The sequence below is a fragment of the Suricata suricatta genome, chromosome 12, assembly GCF_006229205.1.
Source record: "Suricata suricatta isolate VVHF042 chromosome 12, meerkat_22Aug2017_6uvM2_HiC, whole genome shotgun sequence".
NCBI classification, from domain to species: Eukaryota; Metazoa; Chordata; class Mammalia; order Carnivora; family Herpestidae; genus Suricata; species Suricata suricatta.
In genome coordinates this window covers 52,472,380-52,491,105 of record NC_043711.1, presented here as the reverse complement: position 1 = coordinate 52,491,105, position 18,726 = coordinate 52,472,380, and the positions used below count along the sequence as shown (strand labels likewise).

At 57.1% G+C, this 18,726-nt stretch overlaps 1 protein-coding gene across 3 annotated transcripts in view; it reads right to left on the bottom strand.

Moving 5' to 3' along the window:
* The window catches only part of FBLN2 (fibulin 2), an 82,912-nt gene that overhangs the window by 8,539 nt on the left and 55,647 nt on the right, over positions 1 to 18,726 (bottom strand). For 2 of the 3 annotated variants that reach the window (XM_029916734.1, XM_029916735.1), the window contains exons 4-14: positions 18,452 to 18,581; positions 15,896 to 16,076; positions 12,900 to 13,109; positions 12,187 to 12,300; positions 11,484 to 11,585; positions 9,032 to 9,172; positions 4,893 to 5,027; positions 3,450 to 3,587; positions 1,430 to 1,573; positions 1,186 to 1,314; positions 803 to 928 (exon numbers count right to left, since the gene is read on the bottom strand). In XM_029916734.1, coding sequence (XP_029772594.1) covers positions 803 to 928; positions 1,186 to 1,314; positions 1,430 to 1,573; positions 3,450 to 3,587; positions 4,893 to 5,027; positions 9,032 to 9,172; positions 11,484 to 11,585; positions 12,187 to 12,300; positions 12,900 to 13,109; positions 15,896 to 16,076; positions 18,452 to 18,581 — 1,550 coding nt within the window. The remainder of the gene's footprint in view (positions 1 to 802; positions 929 to 1,185; positions 1,315 to 1,429; positions 1,574 to 3,449; positions 3,588 to 4,892; positions 5,028 to 9,031; positions 9,173 to 11,483; positions 11,586 to 12,186; positions 12,301 to 12,899; positions 13,110 to 15,895; positions 16,077 to 18,451; positions 18,582 to 18,726) is intronic. The other variant, XM_029916736.1, reaches the window with a different exon arrangement.

Here is an 18,726-nt window from a genome sequence, read left to right as displayed (position 1 = left end):
CCTCCCTCACCCCCCCACCTAGCCACTTGAGGGGCTTCCTCCCTCCCTCGCCCACCTCCTCAACCCTCCACCAGGCCGCCTGGGGCCTCCCTCCACACCAGCTCTGCCTGGCCTGACCATGCCATGAACACACACAAAAAGAGTGACAGTCCCTCCCACGTAGCCCCCTCCATTAGCAGCAGCCCCATCCCACACCTTCGAGAACTTGGCCTCATGCCAGCCCGTGGCTGGGTCCAGCCTGTTCACATGCTTTGTTTAAGTCACAGTGTGTCTCTTAGAAGTTTAAATCCATGTAACACGTAAAATCCCAGCAGATTTTACAGATACCTAAACTTCCAGCCTCCGGAAAACCAGGGAGATGGGGTCACCCTGGATGGGTACTGTGGGGCGGTGCCCCTGTGGGTGCCGTGGGCTCTCCAGGTGGCCAGGAACCCTCCCTCAGGTTGCACTCACTTCCGTCCCTTGCCTGGCCCCCCAGGCTGTGCAGTTGTGACCAGGATCAGAGCCCATGGAGGGGCAGAGGCTGGTCTGCCGTCAGGGTCTGAAAGGAGCTCCCGCCTGGGGGTACAGAGCCCTCGCAAACCCAGCCCCTCCGGTCTGGGATGGCCGCCGGGAGGGAGGAAGCGGCCGGAGCAGGGGAGGCTGGGAGCGTCTGCAGATGCAGGGGAGTGGCACGAGGTAGAGAAGGGGTCGGCAGCGCAGCCACGGTGTGAGGCCAGGGGCCAGGCAGGGCAGCTTTCCGTGGTGGGGACGCATCTGTGAGGGGCCGGGGGCTGGGGTCGGTGGTCGGGGCCAGCGGCACCTTCGCATCGCTTGCCGTCAGCAGCCAGCAGGAAGCCGGACGCGCAGGAGCAGCGGTAGGAGCCCGGCGTGTTCTCACACGTGTGCTGGCACAGGCGGCCCGGCGAGCTCCAGCACTCGTTCACATCTGCGGGGAGAGGCAAGGTGTGGGGCGGCCCGCGGCGCCCGGGGGCGGCTCCCTCCAGCCCCGGGGAGAAGAGGGGGCCGGGAGAGGACCGGGACCCAGGAGGGACGGGGAGGAGACTGGACAGGGAGCAAGAGAGGCGAAAAGACCAGGGCAGAGGAGAAAAGCAGCGGGGCTGCTGGAAGGAGGCTGGAGGCACAGACAGGGATAGAGGGACACAGCGAGGGACAGGAAGGGATCCGACCACTAGCGCCACCTACCGACGCAGGCCCGGCCGAAGGCGTCCCGCTGGAAGCCAACTTTGCAGTCACAGCGGTAGGAGCCCGGGAGGTTGTGACACACCTGCCCCTCGCCGCACTGGTGCACGCCGGTCTCACACTCGTTTACATCTGCCAGGGGGAGGCGAGGAGAGTGCCCTGAGGCCACAGCTCTCCCTCTGCCAGGGCCTCCCACAGGCCCAGGAGCCCACGGAGCCCCAGGCGGGAAGGGAGGCAGTGGCCGTACCCACACACTTGGTCCCATCCTGGCTGGCGTGGTAGCCACGGCTGCAGAGCAGGGGGTTCCTCTGGCACGTATAGGAGCCCACGGTGTTGATGCAGCTGAAGCCTGGCCGACAGGGCTCGGACAGCGAGGTACACTCGTTGATGTCTGCGGAAGTGACGTAGCTGACAGGGGGGGCCTGGCGCACATGGGGAGGTGGCCAGTGTGGGGCTCCAGGCCAGCCCTGGACAGGCCTGCAGAGTCACACTATCCCTGTCCTGGGTCCTGTGACCCCAGGGCCCTCTCCTCCAAACAGGGGCCCTTCCTACATTCTTCTCACAGCTGCCCTGATGAGGCAGCTGAAGGCAGAGGCCTCCCTACAGCCCAGAGCTGAGTCCCAGGCTACCTACAGTTAGGTCGTGCCCCTGCTCTGCATTTTCCCGCCAAACCAGCAAGCTCATCGTCCATCTCTCCCTCACATTCTGCCCCAGCCTATTTCATTATCCCATGATGCCTCAGCCCACCACAGGGCCTTGGCACATGCTGTCCCCAATTCTCTAGCCAGCATTGCCTTCAGATATTTTCATGGCTGGCTTCCTCTCTTCCTCAGGCCCCTGTCCTAATGCCACCTCCACCCATTCTAGGTAGATGAGCCTGCCCCTCCTTTTAAGACTGTATTCCCTACTTGCTTTGTTATTTATCAAAGCACCTTTGAATAACTGCCACTTCAATAAATATGTTTGCCCATGCAGTCCCTCCTGGTCTGAAATGTCTCATTAAAGTGCTAGAAATCCCTGGGGCACCTGGGTGGCTCAATCAGTTTAAGCATCTGACTCTTGATGTTGGCTCAGGTCATGATCTTGCAGGTTGTGGGATGGAGCCTGCCTGGGATTCTCATTCTCTCTCTCTCCTGTCCCTGCCCCACCCCTGCTCATTCTCTCTCTCTCTCTCTCTCTCTCTCTCTCTCTCTTTCAAAATAAACTTAAAAAAAAAAGTGCTGGAACTCTCTGACACCTAGAACCAGGCACATAGTAGGTGCTCTGAAAATGTTGTCAGTGAACGAATCACTGAGGAACTGCTGGCAATTGGGCAGACCCCATCCCACCTGGCTGGGAGACTGCAGGGACCTTCTCGTGTCCACGACCCTGCAACATTGCTAGGGTCACACAGTGAGGAGCCCTAAAGGGGGAGCCCCAGAAACAGCTCCAGCTCCCAGAGTGGCTAGAGGGACCCTCAAAAAGTCTGAGAAAGACTTCAGGTAAAACCAAAGCTTCCTTTGTCCCTAAGTGTTATTTCTGCAGAGATGGAGACATCTGTCCCCCAAGCCGCCCTCATGAGAATGGTGTGGACAGAAGCTGCACTCTCACACACCCCCAGCTTCTGTCCACACCCAGCGGCCGGCCCTGCACACCTGCCCACTTTTCCACCTCTCCTCCAGCATCTTCACCCCCCTGCCCCAAGGTGGAACACAGCCTTGGCCGTGCTGCACCAGATGCCGTCAGTCCCATGGGGGTTCTGGTGCCCCTGACTCTGGGCAAGACGCGCTCAGGAGCCCCAGGGGAGGAGTGGCTGCAGGCCCGAAACTCGGTAGAAGGAGCTGAAGAGTGTGAGACCCCAGAACCATGCAAGGACAACTAGGCTACCACCTGTTAAGCTGCAAGCCTTCACCCTGAGGGCCCCACGGCCTTGCTATCATTCTCTGCAGATGGAAACAGTAGTATCACACGCGGTGGATACAGTAACGTTTTGTGGCATCTAGGTTATTCCTGCGGCTAGCTAGGTTAACTAGGTTAAAAGAATCGGATACACGTTAGTCCCCACAGACCGGTAAGCAGAGGCCAGAGAAGGAACTCAGCCAAGGTCAGTCCCCCCAACTCAGGACAGTAATGGTTCCATTTCCCAAGTGCCTCCTGGGGGCACATCCGGACATGTCCATTCACGGGCGGGGACGCTGAGGTTGGGAGAGGAGCTAAGCCGGGAGGCCCCAGTGACCCCCTTCCAGAGACTGCCCTCCGCCCAACCTCCGCCCTGGGGCTCTGCTCACCAACGCAGTTGCCCTCAGGGTCCTGCAGGAAGCCGTCCATGCAGCGCTGCCGCGCCTGGCAGTAGAAGGAGCCCTCGGTGTTCTGACACGAGAAGCCCGGCTGGCAGTTGTGTTTGCCCAGCTCACACTCGTCCACATCTGCCACGCAGAGGTGGGTGTCAGGGGCGGGGGCTGGCAGGCACCTGCTCACACTCCCCACCATGCCCATGATGATGACATCACCGTACCAACAGAGCTCCTCCAGGCACCCCCCATCGTCCCTCGCACCCTGAGGTGGATTTATTCACTTAGTGCTCTCGACAACCCCAGGAAGCAGTACTGTGGTAAACCCCGTCCTAACGGGGGGGGGGGGGGGCTGCTGCGGCACACAGGGTTGGACAGCTCGGCGGCACAGGGCTAGGACCTGCTGCAGGGTCTGGGCTCCACACTTCCCAGGGCAGGCACACCGGGCCTCCTCCACAGACGAGGAACGGAGACAGGGTGCAGGAGGGCCCCGCGCATGGTCAGTGGTGTGGCGAGTCCCGCTTGGTTCTGCTGCTGACTGCCAGGCCAATGCCTGCATGTGTGTCTGTCTGTGCTCCTGCCACCTGCCCTTCCCTCCGGCCATCCTGTGTGTTGTTCAAGGCCTCTACCACTCGGTGCCTGCAGCCCCGGCTCCGGGAGGCCCGGCACGGGGTTCCAGTCACCCGGATGGGAGCCAGACATGGCCCCCATCCAGGGACCACCACATGCCTGAGGAGGCAGCCCCTCCACAGCTCTGGTCTGAGAAGGAGGCGGCCAGCACCCTGAGACACCAGAGCAGCAGTGGGCGAGAGACACGTCCAGGGGGGTGGTGCCCCTCACCAGGGGTTGGCGTTTCCGGGCGAGGGGCGTGCTGGCCCTGGGTCTGTGTGTGCACACGTGTGTGAGGGGACTGGGCTCCCCCACCCCCAGCTCAGGGCTTGCTGAGCCACCTCCCTGAGCTCCCCATCCATGGCCTGCAGGGTTTGCAACAGTCACACACCTCTGTGATCTTAACCTCTTTGGTGACAGTCTTTGGGGCATTTTTGGTTAACAACAACAAAAAAATGCTTCTCATCATATGTAAAGCAGACTCTCAACCTCCTCCCTGAGGGGGCCTACAAACCCCACCCTGTCCTTCCATGCCTCCAGCCCACCCCTACCCTGAGACTTTCTGTTCTTTGACCATGCCGAGATCTCCCCTCTCCCAGAAGGCCTCACACTTGCTGTTCCCTCTGCCTGGAGCCCCTTGACCCCACGTCGGGATTCCTCTGACCGCACCACCACGGGGGGCCTCTTTGGACCCCCACCTAAGGGAACACGCAGCCCCCAGCCCCTCCCGGCCCTCCCCATCTGCTGGTGCAGCCTCTCTCCCTCATCAGGGGAGGGATGAAGGCCAGAGACGGGGCAGCAGGGGTGCGGCGTCCTGCCTGCCCCCCTCACCTGTGCACTCGCCATCCTTGAGGGTGTAGCCAGGCTCACAGGTGAGCGCCTTGTAGCAGCGGAAGGAGCCCAGGGTGTTCACGCAGTGCTCTCCCCGGCCGCACGTGTGTAAGTCTGCCACACACTCGTTGACATCTGCGGGGAGAGTGGGCCGTCAGGAGCAGTGTGGCGGCAGGCCGTCATCTGGGCACGGCCAGCTCGAGGCCTCAAGGCGCTCACCACGTGGTTGGTGTCCACCTGTCTGTGCATCCATTCATTCAACAAAGATTTACCAAGCAGAGCACATCGGTGACTGAGATGGCACAGCTCTGGCGGAGGCCCGACAGACAGACAAAGTAGGAAGGGCAGTGGTCGTGAACACTGTGGACAGAGCAGGGCGAAGGAAAGGAGGAGTGTGGTAGGGCAGCTGGGAGGTCAGGGAGTGATCCTCCGACAAGAGAGCTTTTGAGCAAATGTCTGAAGCAACAAGCCCAGAGGACATTCCAGGCAGAGGGACAATGGACGCAGGGCCCCAAGGAGGGAGCCTGCCAGGCAGATTCAAGGACCAGCCAGGAGGGGGTGTGGCTGCAGGGGAGAGAAAAGAGCGTGTGTGTAGATGGCCGAGTGAAGTGGGAGCCATGGAGGGCTCCAGCAGAGGACTGGGGAGGCCAGACTCGTTTGTAGCAGGGTCCCGGGCTGGGTGTGAATGCCCTAGGAGGGAGCATGGAGGCTGTCAGAACAGAAGACGGATGACTGGGTTCAGACCACCACCCACAGAAGCCAGGAGAACGTCCAGTTCTGGAAATGCTGAGAAGGTAGAACCGACTGGATCCACTGATGGATGAGGCAGACGTGAGCAAGAAAGAGGAACAGACAGGTGTGCAGAGCTTGCTGGCTGAGCAGCCGGACAGGCGGGGGTGCCAGCACTGGGGATGAGGACAGCTTCGGGAACCAGGCTGGCAGGGAAGGTCAGGAGCCCTGTGAACACACTGAATTCGAGTGTCAAGTGGCAGCCAGGTGCCCACCTGAGTTCACCGAATAGGTGTGAGTAGAGACGCCAACTGGGGAGTGGTCAGCTGCTGAGGCCACATGGGGACAGGACACAGAGGAGGCCAAGAACCCACTTGGGATGAGCAACTAGGAAGGGAAGGAGCCCACCAAGATGTGCGAAGGGAGGGCGGGAGCGCTGGGGAGTTTGCCAGCAACTGCCCCAGGCCAGCTGCTAAAGACAGCCGAGGGCTGGCCAGCACCTGCCGCGTCCATGCTGCACCCAGCAGGGAGGGGCCAGTCACTGATGCCTTCCTCCCTTGGACCCACACTAACCAGCACCGACTCTGTGCCAGGTGGCCAAGTGGGGGTGTCTGCCACAGCGCCCTCCCTCAAGGGAACTGCCAGCCTGCGGTGGGGACGCGACAGGGAGGAGAGATGCCGGGGAGAAAAGCTAGAGGCTCGGAGCCCTGGACTGTCAGAGTTACTTCTCAGGCATGGTGACAGGTGAGCTAAGCATCCGAGGAGGCTAGAGACCAGGTGGAAGGGGGCAGTGCAGGGCTGTGGGGGAAGAGACCCTCAGCCTCACAGGTGAGCCAAATGGCATGCCGGCTAGGCTGACCCTGACTTCCACGGGGATCGGAAGGTGGGAAAGTGGGAGTTTGGGGTCAGTGGTCACCAAGGAAGGCTTGGTGGGGCAAGATGAAGACTTCTGGTTCACAGGATGGACAGACAGGGGAGGTGTGTGCCCACGGCCCCAGAGCCCCAGTCATCTGGGAGGAACCATGGCAACAGAGGCCAGCAGCCGAGACTGAGCTTCACTAGGGGTCTGGCGGCTTGCAGACGTGGCTTCACCAATGAGGAAATAGGTCTCCCAGAGCGGGTGGGACTGGACCAAAGTCACACAGCCTGCACGCGGCAGCAGCAAAAAGGGAACCCAGAGCACCCAGCCTAGAGCTGTGCCCTTTCCACACTGCTGTGGGACAGGCCCCAGAACCTTCGCATCATCTAGCAGCACAGCTCACCCGAACACTCTCCAGGGGCCAAGACGGTCCTCAAAGGGCTGGGCACAAAAGGCAAACAGCAGAAGTTGCATGTCCATTAGGGGTCTTCTGAACCTGGCTCCACCCTATCCCACTGTGGCTTATATACCTCCAGTGATGGGGGGCTCACTACCTATGCAGGCTGCCTCAGTATAACACATTTGTTGAATCATAACAATGACATCAAATACTAGGAAGTTCTCTACATGGACTAACTCGATCTCCAGTGACTCAGATAGATGCTATTACTATCTCATTTCACAGATGAAGAAACAGACTCAGAGAATTTAACTGATTTGTCTAAGGTCTTATGACATGAAAGCGCAGAGCCAGGATTTGGACCCACACAGTCTGGCCGCAGAGGCCACATCTTCACCCAGGTGTGAATCTCCATCTCACCAGCCAGGGTTAATGATTGCGCCTAGAGCTAACAGACGAAAGCAGAAGACATGGGTGCCCATGTGTGCGTGAGTGAGTGCTGGAACAAATGAGTGCTAAGAGCTGGGAAATGAGTAGGTCAGCAGAGCAAGAGGAAAGGCAGGAGACACAGATGCATCTGCACAAAACAAACAAGGAGGGAACATGAAAGAATGAGAGGTGAGCTCATAAATTTTGCTGAATGAAATATCCCTTTGCTCTTTTAGTCCCAGAACCTATTTTCTGGCTGCCTCATGCCCCCTTTTAGTGCAAGATCTTCTCTCCAGGCCCGTGGGGAAGCCCGCACACCCAGGCATGGCAAGGGGCATCCTGGGAGGGGCGCCTGCAGGCCTGGGCAGGACCTGCCTTCCCAGGCACACACACACAAACATGACCCAGACAGGAAGAGCCGCCCAGCCACCGCCAAGCAGGTTCAGGAAGGTTCATGTTGTGCCGACGGCAAGGGGGCCGGGGGCAAACATGTCTGCAGCCGCCTCTCAGCCCTGCACCATGGGGCCCATCTGCCCAGTGGCGGAGGGTGAGGAAGAAGAGAACATGTCCAGGCTGGACATGGTCCTCAAGCACAAAGAAGACACACAGGGCTCTAATCACATGCCCTTGATGCACTCTGCACTGTTCCTACCTCCACGCTTGCGTTTGAGCTGTTCCTTCCACCCTGCATGCCCTTCCCGATTTCCGAGTCCCACCCATCCTTGGAGACCACTGCAAATACCACCTTCTCTGGGAAGTGTGTCCAGATGCACTGGGTTGAAGGACCTGTCCCCTGTGCCTCTGTTGGAGCATCGCCAACAGTCTTCCCTGAGGCCCTGCTACTTTGGGTCTCTCTCTCTGTTCAGGACCATCACGTTTCCTCCATGAAAACATCAGACCCCCTGAGCCATGGGAGGGCATCAAGTCTGCCCTCCTCATTCCCTGCGGGGCACACCTGAAGCCCTAGCCACCGGCCCGCACGTGCACCAAGAGGGAAGGGCTGTCACAGAGCAGCGGCGCCATCCATGCATGGGCTAGGAGCCACGTACCACTCGGTGCCCCCCCTTGCCTAGTCCTCTGGCCCCAAGGTTAGAGGCAAGGAAGTAGGCTCAGAGAGGGAGCTCCACTGTTCAGCATCACACAGCAAATGAACACTGAGTGGGGGTGCAATGCTAGATCTGCCAGACCCCAGCTCCACCCTTTCACCTCTGGAAAGGATTCTAGGAGCCCCTAAGGACAACCTCAGCAGTGGACATCACACGCTCACCACATCCCAGGCTCTGGGCTCCACCATACACATGGCATATAATCTCTCAAGGAGCATCAGTGTCTCCTTTTTCAGATGATGAAACTGAGCTTGGAGAAGGGAAGACATCGGTTCAAGGCCACAGAGCTACTAGGGGCTCCTGCTTCAAACCCAGGCCTCCCAGCCTCCAGACCCCCTCTCTCTTGCAATGCCCCAGCCAAGTCACACATTAGCTAGTTTTCAGGCTCGCAGGCACGTATATCCCTGGGGAAAGCAGCCTCCCAGTGGTGTCAGGAGAGAAGCAGGATGGGACACCGGGACACACAGGGCATGGCACGGAGCAGGGGGTGCCGGCGGTGCTGAGAGCTGGTATGCAAAGGGCAGGCCCTTTAGCATGTGGCCACAGTGTGGCGGCTTGGCGGGGAGCACAGAGCAGAGAGCCGTGACAGTGGTGGCAGGCAGGGGCTCTCGCTTACCCACGCACTTCCTGTGCATGTTGAGAATAAAGCCCTTGGCACAGAGCACCGTGTGGCTGACACAGTAGAAGGATCCCAAGGTGTTCACACAAAACTGTCGCAGGCTACAGTCGTGAGTGCCCATCAGGCACTCGTCTTGGTCTAGTGACAGCCACAGGAGGAAAAACAGAAGGGCCGTTAGAGAGGCGTGCCCAGTTACGGAGCATTCAGTGACAGAGAGGGAAACTGAGTCTGAGAGAAGGGCAGGGACCTGCCCAGGGCCTCCTAGCACATCAGTCGTACCTCTGGGCTTTGGGCCCAAGTCTGCGTCACAAGATGTCAGAGCCAGAACCCCAGGAAGGACAGGTGACAAGGTGAGACCCAGCGAGGAGAGACAGCCTGCCCATGGTCAGATGGCAGGGTGGGGGCCAGAGGCCGTCTCCCACCCAGCTCTGCAAACAGTCCACCTCCAGGGGTACACACAGTGCCAGGGGTTGAATAAGCACATGCCCAGGGGACCAGGCTGGCAATATATACAGACCAGGCCAACAGGGGGCTCTACGAGGCCTGTGCTCTGTCCACTGGGGGACCAGGACTTTGAACCCCTCATGGGCAGAAGTGTGAAGAGAAACCTGAAATCCTTTTTTTTTTTTTTTAAGTTCTTGAGTTTTTGTGGTTGGTGACTTGTGTGATTATTTTAAACAGAGCAGAGCCCAGCAGGATCCCCCGCAGGGCTGGCTGCCCCCCTCCAAATGCCACCTGTAACCTATGGCCTGGATCCCACCACCGATACCACCAGGGGCCCCACAGAGGCCTGGAGAGACACAGATGCTGGCCTGCGACTGACCAGGAGGCAAGGAGCCCTGGCACAGGAGAGTCACTCTGCTCACATTGTCTGGGCCCCGAGAGACTGGGAATGGAGCCCACAGGGCTCCTGCCACCGGCTGCCTGGGTGGTTTGCATCCACAGCAGAACACGGTCCTGGGGTGACCTGGGGGGCTCAGCTGGCTGTGTCCAACTTGGGCTCAGGTCATGATCTCAAGGTTGGTAAGTCTGAGCCCCACGGGCACCAGGCTTGCTGCTGTCAGTGCAGAGCCCACTTGGGATCCTCTGTTCCCTCCTCCCTCCGCCCTTTCCCCATTTGCATGCACTCTCTCTCTCTCAAAAATAAACATTCAACACATAAGGAAAATAAAATAATATAACAACACAGTCTCAGCCAACAGGTGGGGTTCCAGCTCCTGACAGGGATACAAGTATTTTCTCAGATAAACTTAACCCTTTTAACAAATATCGTATGACTTCACTCATCTGTGGAATTTAAGATGCAAAACAGAAGAACAGAAGGGAAGGGAAGCAAAAACAACGTAAAAACAGGGAGGGGGACAAACTGTACAGAGAACAAACTGAGGGTTGTTGGAGGGGGGATGGGCTAAATGAGTGATGGGGTGTTAAGGAGGACATTCGGGATGAGCACTGGTGTCATATGTAAGTGATGAATCAGCAAATTCTGCACCTGAAATCGTAATTACACTATATGTTAACTAACTTGGATTTAAATTTTAAAAATAAATAAATATAAATAAAAACAAAAAAAAGACTTCACCATTTTGCCCCTGGATACCCGTCAAGGTCACATCTCCAGAATTTGAACCTGAACTGAAGCATTTCCCAGGCCGCCTCCACACGCCAGGCCGTCCTGCCACCGGACATGAGGGGGTGCAGTCTACAGGTCTCTCAACCTGTTCTCAGATCTAAAAGCCCCCAAGTCCTGGTCCATTGATGTCCCACCAAGACAAGACCCGGTCCTGATGGGGTTGCAGGTGTGAAAGCCACATGCTTTGGGACCTTCTTTGGCCCCTTTGGGAGTGTCAGAGTTCCCCACATCTACTGCCCCTTCTTTGGATTCAGGAACCAAACTGAGGACATGCCATCTAACTAGAGGTCCTACCCCCAGCCTCACTGCCCAGCAGAGGCAGGTGGGAGGGATACACGTCACTTCCAGGTCCTGCCTTCACGTCGTGGCATGGCCCTCCCTCTCTCATTCTCCCTGAGTGACCGGGCACAAGGACTAGGTGGTCACAAACCAGCCACAGCCTCCCGGAAAGGGTGAGTTGGGAGCATCCTCGGGCCCCTCCCCAGACCTCCTGGGTCCGGTCTCTGCGGATGCCACAGGCTTCTCAGGCCTCAGGGTGGCTCCATGGCACACTGACGTTTGAAAAGGGCAGTTCTAGGGAGTGGCCGAACCACAGGATGGAGGGGCCCGGAGCCCTGGGCACGAAAGGGAGCAGGTGCTGAAGCCCTTCTACATGGGCAGTACGTCGCGGCTGCCAGGCCCATCCCCTCACTGGCAAAGGGAGTTTCACCTCCAGGACACCGCAGCCTCCTCCTGTTTGTCCCATCTCCCCTCCAGCACCCCTCCACAGGCCAGCTCGGGTTTGCACAGGGGTGAGAGAAGTCCCCACAGACTCACCTTCACAGGACACGCCATCAGCCATGATGGCGTAGCCAGAGAAGCAGGAGCACATGGCGCTGTCCCCAATGATGCTGCACACCTGCTTGCAGGGCCCGTTGTCTGGGAAGAAACCGTGGAGGGTCAGAGACACTTGGTTCACAACCCCCTCCACCCTCCAGGCAGAAGGAGCCCCACACTCCTGGTTCTATGTACAAGGCGCCCCGGTAAACCAGCTCACGCACAGGCTGGTAGCTGGGACAGTCACCACCAACACGGGGACACCAAGCCTCTCCCTGGGGTAACCATGCTCCCAGAGGGGAGGGGGGAGGGGAAGGCAGAGAAGGAGGGAGAGCAAGGATGTGGAGACCAAAGGAACAAGGAAGAGGAAGAAAGGAAGAACACAGAGAATGTTCTACCCGGCACTGCAAGCCGCCTCCAAGACAGTTCCTCAAGCCAGAATTTCATTCTTTCAGTACTCTAGGCGCTGAGACAAAAAGCAGCTAACTGACATTCTGGGGGGCACAGCCTGGCCCTTGGCTCCCCCCACCTACAACCTCACCTCCTACCAGCTACACTCTCCACTCCTGACCTCAGACAGGCGAGACCAACCACATCTGCAAAGCAAAAGCACCCCTTTGGCAGGAGGCCAGCTTGCACATGCCCAGCATTGGAGAGCTCACCCCCTACAGGCAGCCCAGACCCACCCCATAGCCCAGGTTACCTTTGCAGGTGTTGGGCTGTGGCTGTGGTAGCAGGATGGTGTTGGCGGCCACTTGGGGGGCCTCTGGCTTCAACGCAGACACCTCTGCAGCCTCCGGCTGTGGGGGGTCACTGTCTGTCATGGGCAGAGCAGATGGGGGGTTGAGGGAAGGATGCATTCCTTCAGCCTGGCCTCAGACTTTCCTCACACCCTGGGTACCAAGCCACACATCCAACAGAGACTGCCTCATTTAATCCTCTCCTCCTACTCATTTCACAGGAGAGGAAACTGAGGCTCAGAAAGCAATAAACTATATCATAGCTATTTGGGGCAGAGGGAGAGTGGAAGGAGGGTGAGTGTCTATCCCTGGAAAAGCGGCAGGAAGAAAGCACCCCAAAACCAGGGCCTATTGGAGCCTGACCCCCTTGGGCCCCGTGCTGGGGGCACAGGTTGAGCTGGCTGGGTTGGTGGAGCCTCTGCATCCTGGGTCTTGGCCCTCCACAGGGATCTAGGGTGGGTGCTGGGGCTGCCCATGCAGACGGAAGTTCAGATGGAGCAGATGGGAGTTTCACCCTGCCAGCCTGGCCTTACAAATCCCATCACTAGAGGCCTCTGGTTCCCACAGGTTCCAACATGTAAGGCAAGAGGAGGGGAAGGAACCCATTGTGCTCATCACAGGACCACCATGCTCCCCCAGCAAGACCAGCCCCTGCCCTGGGCATCTGGGCCCTTACCTGGCCGGCAGGTGCGGCCATCATCCTGTAGTGAGAAGCCAGGAAAGCAGGCACAGCGGTAGGATCCCACAGTGTTGATACAGAGATGCTGACACAGCTCTCCTGGGAGGAGCAGGCACTCATCCTGGTCATCGCCCGGAAGGCTGTTAGGCAGCTCAGTCTCCGTGCCCAGTGACAGGGCCTCCCGGCTCGCCAACTCTGCCTCTGAAACTGGAAATGGGGGGAGGGGTCAGTGCTCACAATGGGACACAAGTTCACCCAGCAGGGGGCTAACACTACAGGCCCCCACAGAAATCAGTGTAGGTCCTCATCAGAACCTTTTGTGTGCCCAGCTAAGATAGCACAGATGGACAAAGGATGGATGCACAGATGCGCAGGTGAATGCACGGATGCACGGATGCACGGATGGATGGATGGATGGATGGATGGAAAGAGGACAGATGATGAACATGGGGATGAATGGCTGAATGATGCATGCATGCAAGGATGGAAGGGTGATAGATGATGAATGCAGGGATGGATGGATGGATGGATGGATGGGTAGATGGACGCATGGATGGATGGAAGAATGATAGATGATGAATGCAGGGATGGATGGACGGACAGATGGATGGATGCATGGATGGATTTATGGAAGGATGATAAATGATGAATGCAGGGATGGATGGATGGATGGATGGATGGATGAAAGGATGAGAGATGATGAATGCAGGGATGGAAGGATGGGTGGATGGACAGACGAACGAACAGACCTCCAGCAACAAGAGTGAAGCCATCAGAGCCAGGCCCCAGTCTTTGTGTCCTGCAACATGACAAGGCCAGGCCCACAACAGGCCTCAGGAAGCTTGGCTAAAGTGTTGAACTGGATCCAGACTCCTAATCTCAGTGACATTGGAAGGACCACCTCTAGCAACAGAAAGGACGCCCCCCCACAACATGTGTTCTGCCAGATAGGGATCTGAACTCTCACTTAGGCCTTCCTCAGCCGTGCCACCTTGGGCAGCACTAGGTCTCTCCACGCCTCCCGGGGCTAAGGTGGGAGCAGGTGAGAGTGGCAAAGAAGGCTCCTGGGGCTGAGCTGCACTGGAGGCTCTTCATATAACACTAACAGATGCGGGGGGGGAGGTGGTGGGTGCGGGCCACAGCCCTCCACATTCCTAGTTGGCATGAGGCATCAGCCTTGCTCACTAGCCCCAGAAAGCTGAGACCCATAAGAGACCAGTGCGTGAGGTCACATCTGATAAACATGTTTCCTACTGAGGGTGTTTACACTGTGCTCTGGCCCAATCAGCCCTGCCCTTGTGCATGCAAGTGGCCCATGACAGCTGGCAGTCCAGCCCGGAGACCTGGTGCTGCAGGTGGGCAGCAGACAGACCCGGGCCCAGGGCTCTGAGAAGCATAAGCAGCATTTCTAGGATTCATGCTCAGCCCACCCTCACCAGCATGCTCTTCAAACAATCCTCCTAGGAGGGGGAAACTGAGGCTCAGAGGAGGAAAATGATTTGCCCAAGGTCACCTGAGCAGGATGGGAATCCAGGTCAACTTGACCCTGCCATCTATGTCCCCGGAGGTCCAGGTTCCCCACCAGCTCCCTGCTAGAGGAGAGGAACATGTACTTCTGCATCTGGACCCTGATAGCCCTGTCCCCATCCTAGGACTCCCGAAGCCAAGCTTCCTCCCAGATTTCACCTTGAACCAAACACTCTGGGTACTAATCAGGCCTGCACACTGCTCCACTAGGCCCCTACAGCTAACCCCAGTGAGTGGTATACCCTTGGACTGGACATAGATGTGTGTCCACACTAGCCTGGTAAGGCTAGCCAGTCCCTCTTAGCGGAATCTCTGCAGGCTCACTGGGACACCTGCGTTGGGCTCCTGCTGGCCCACAGGCACAATGGAGGCTAATGGTCCTAAGTCCAGGAGACATTCCTGGTTAGGGTGACAGAAGCTGGGCCTGGCACCTGGAATAGTGAGCTCAGCAGAAGGAGACCAGAGGAAGGAGGAGACCCCAGAGATCCTGAGGGCTCGGGCAGCACAAGCAGCTGCCAGCTCTGCACAGGCCCCAGAGCTCTCATACACAGAGCCATGGCTGTCTGGGGACAAGGGCACAGAGGAAGAGGGCATAGGCCTGCTCAGCCCTCAGAGGGCTCATGGTGGTGAAGGGGAGCCCACCAACAAATCCATCCCCCATTTGATTATTGGTGAGTGACTCTTAGGGGCCGAGAATACAGGGAGAAAAGCCAGGGCTGGTCTGAAGGGGCGGCTCAGGTGGGCAGGGAAACATTCATGAATGTATTCTCTATACTAGTTATGACCTGTGCCCTGAAGACACAGAATGGCCTAGTGAGAGTGATGGAGGGCACATGGATGAAAGAAGGGTAAATGAATGAACAGATGAGTAAAAGGTTTGCTGGCTGGGCTGGTAGGTGAATACATGGGCAGATAGACAGATAAAGGATGGATGGATGGATGGATGGATGGATGGGCAGAAGGTAAGTAGATAGGTAAGTGGATGGGCTGGTGGGTAAGTAAACAAATGGACGGAAGGACTGATGTGTGAGTGAACAGATGACGACAAAGGAATGGATGGTGCAGTGGAAGGGTGAATGGATGGAGAAACGGACCAGGGGCCAGCAGTATGTACAGGGGAGGGTGAAATGGATGGATGGATAGAAGGGTGGATGGGGAGGAAGACGTACGGATGTGTAGACGAACAAAGACAGGGGAGAGTGGGTGAGTGGAGGGGGTCGGTGGTCTGGTAGGGGGAGTGGATGGAACACGCATAGCTGAATTAGATTACCATCTCAGAGTCACCCTGGGGATCAAAGAAGAACTCTACCTGAGAGCAGGACTTGTGCCTCAAGCCACAGGTGACAGCAGAGGTAGGGTCCCCACAGAAGGCAAGAGGGCACCCAGCCTTGGCCAGAAGCCCCAAAAGCTCACTCTGCCTCTCACTCGACTGCCCCATCTGCTGTGGCCCAGGGGGTAGCACTCACCTCTCCGTGGTGCGGCCTCAGGCTCTGGAGGCCGGCGGACCTCGGGCACAATGAGGGGGTCTTCGCCCTCACAGCAGGAGAGCATGACGTGGTTGCAGGGGTAGCCCAGGTTGGGGTTCGACTCGCACGAGTGGCCCTCGGCTTGCACACGGAGTCCCAGGCCACAGCAGTCACAGCATTGCTGGAGCAAGATTCGCCATCACTGCCCACACCCTGGCCCCTCGGAGCCCATCTGGTCTGCCTTCCCCATAGACCATGAGCCCTTGGGACTCGCTCAAGGCGCCCAGGGCACAGCCTGGGGCCAGGCTCAGGGAGGGGCTGTTAACCGGGATGAATTCATCCTTGTATTGTTTCTTCTGGCCCCATATGTGCTTCCTGAGAGCAGAGGGGTCACCTGTCTCTGCTTCCCATGTCTGGCTCAAAGTAGGGCTAATGTAAGCTTTCTGCAATAATTAATAATTGGCTACCTATGAAAAGAACTGCCATCTAACCGCCAGACACATCCATTAACACCTACTGCCCACACACACCAATATTTACTTAGCAGAACCCAATTCTACTCATGCCCCTCAACTACAGAACTTCCCTTGAAGTCAGAGATAGGTGTGACATGATGCTTTCAGGAAAGCTTTAAACTAGGGCTGACTCAACTTGGAAGTGTATCTCTTTCACTCTTCTCTTTCCTTGTTTCTGGTTGATGTGATGGCTGGAACCCTAGCAACTATCCGGGGTCATGAGGTAACCCGGAAGATGGAAGCTACAAGCTAAAGATGACTATGTAGAGAAGCAGACGCCTGGACACCTTAAGCCATCACGTAGATCCACTCTGACCCAAATTGCCTGCCTCCAAAAATAAAATATGTACTCTGTTTAAACTCCTGTGGTAGATAGATTGCAACAACAGCCCCACTTATTCACTCTTCACTGTTCTACTATCTTTGTAACCTGCCACTAAGCTTTGGGCCCGTGGGTCACATTGCAACAGCTCCTGGATTCACCAGCCCTGCACTTCCCAATGGCGAGTGGGGCCACATAGTGAAGACCCACCATATACTTAATACTTAGTTTCCATGATCTCTGATCCTCACAGCCACCCCAGAAGATGTGGATTATTAGCCCCATTTTACAGATGGAGAAGCTGAGGTGTAGAAAAGACAACTGGTCCAGGGTCAAACATACACAATGGAATGCCAAACTTGCCTGTTACCAACATCCCCTCCCTAATATCAGTTTTTAAGGAAACTGACTCCAAGGTGACAAAAATCAAAGTCCAGGGGTGCCTGGGTGGCTTAAGTGTCCGACTTGAGCTCAGATCATGATCTTGCCATCCATGAGTTTGAGCCTCGTGTCAGGCTCTGTACTGACAGCTGGGAGCCTGGAGCCTGCTTCGGATTCTGTGTCTCCCTCTCTCTCCCCTCTCCAACTCACACTAGGTCTCTCTCTGCCTCTCAAAAATGAATAAACATTAAAAAAAAAAAACCAGGGGTGCCTCGGTGGCTCAGTCGGTTAAGCATCCAGCTTCAGCTCAGGTCATGATCTCACGGTTCATAAGTGCGAGCCCTGCGTCAGGCTCTGTGCTGACAGCTAGCTCAGAGCCTGGAGCCTGCTTCGGATTCTGTATCTCCCTTTCTCTCTGATCCTCTCTTGTGCGCATGGTCTCTTTCTGTCTCTCAATAATAAATAAGAAACATAAAAAGAAAATCAAAGTCCAAATCCTCTCCCAAATGGTGCCCTCCTCCAAAGGTCCCTGTCACAGTCATCTAGGCTTGTGACGTGGGCTTCCTTCAACCCCTTCCCTTCCTCTCTCCCAGGCTCCTGCAAGCATCTCCTTCTGTGGTTTTTCCTGAAACTATTCTATGGTCTTCACTTCGCTCTTGTCCTCTGCTGCAGACAGCCAGCTGTCCACCCCCAAGGGCTGTTTTTCCTTCCTCCTGACGTTCAATGGACACACGAGCTCTCCGGAATCAAGACTGCAGTCCCCAGCCTCCCTCGATGCTAGGTGTGGCCACCAGGCTAAGCCTCCGGCCAGTGCTGTGGAAATGCAAGGGCTGTCTGTCCTCGAGAGAGGCTCTTCTTGCCCCCAGTTCACAGCAGCATTATTCACAGGAGGCACCAGGCGCTCACTGACAGACACTGAACGAACAGACTGTGTTATATCTGTACAGCAAAATGTTATTTCACCTTGAAAAGGAAAGACAGTCTAATGCAGGCTACAACACGGATGAGCTTGGGGACAGGATGCTAAGTGAATAAGCTGGACACAAAGGAAAACAAAGACACAGATAGCCCTGTGGGGGCCAGAATTTCCATGTGCTGTTAACTTCTGCATCATGAATGCCCAGCACTAGGCCCAGCACAGACTGGTGTTGAATAAATTATTTCCTGGATTACCTGGCTGCTATAGTAACTGGTGATGTTTTCCTATGCAGGTGAAGAGCCGCCCAGCTCCACCCCCAGGCAAGAGCGTCATGCACTCTGGAGGAGTCCCCCAGGGAGCCTCACGCCCCAGCCCGCAGGGCCCCCAGGCCCCAGTACGAGGCCACAGGTCAGGCTTGCCTTGTACAAGGAGACGCCACAGGTGTCGTTGTCCTCAGCCCCACAGGCCTCGCCCTCCTTGGCCCCCAGGACGCCAGCCATGCAGCTCTTTTCCTTCAAGTAGGACACACAGCACTGCTTCTGGGCTGTCCTGCAACAGACATGTGCCTCAGCCCCACTGAGCACCTGCCCCCGCCCAGGAGGGATTACAGGTCCCATTTCACAAAGGAGGAAACTGAGGCTCAGAGAAGGAAGCCCCTCCCAACACCCACGGCAAGCAAGGTCAGTGCTGCTGG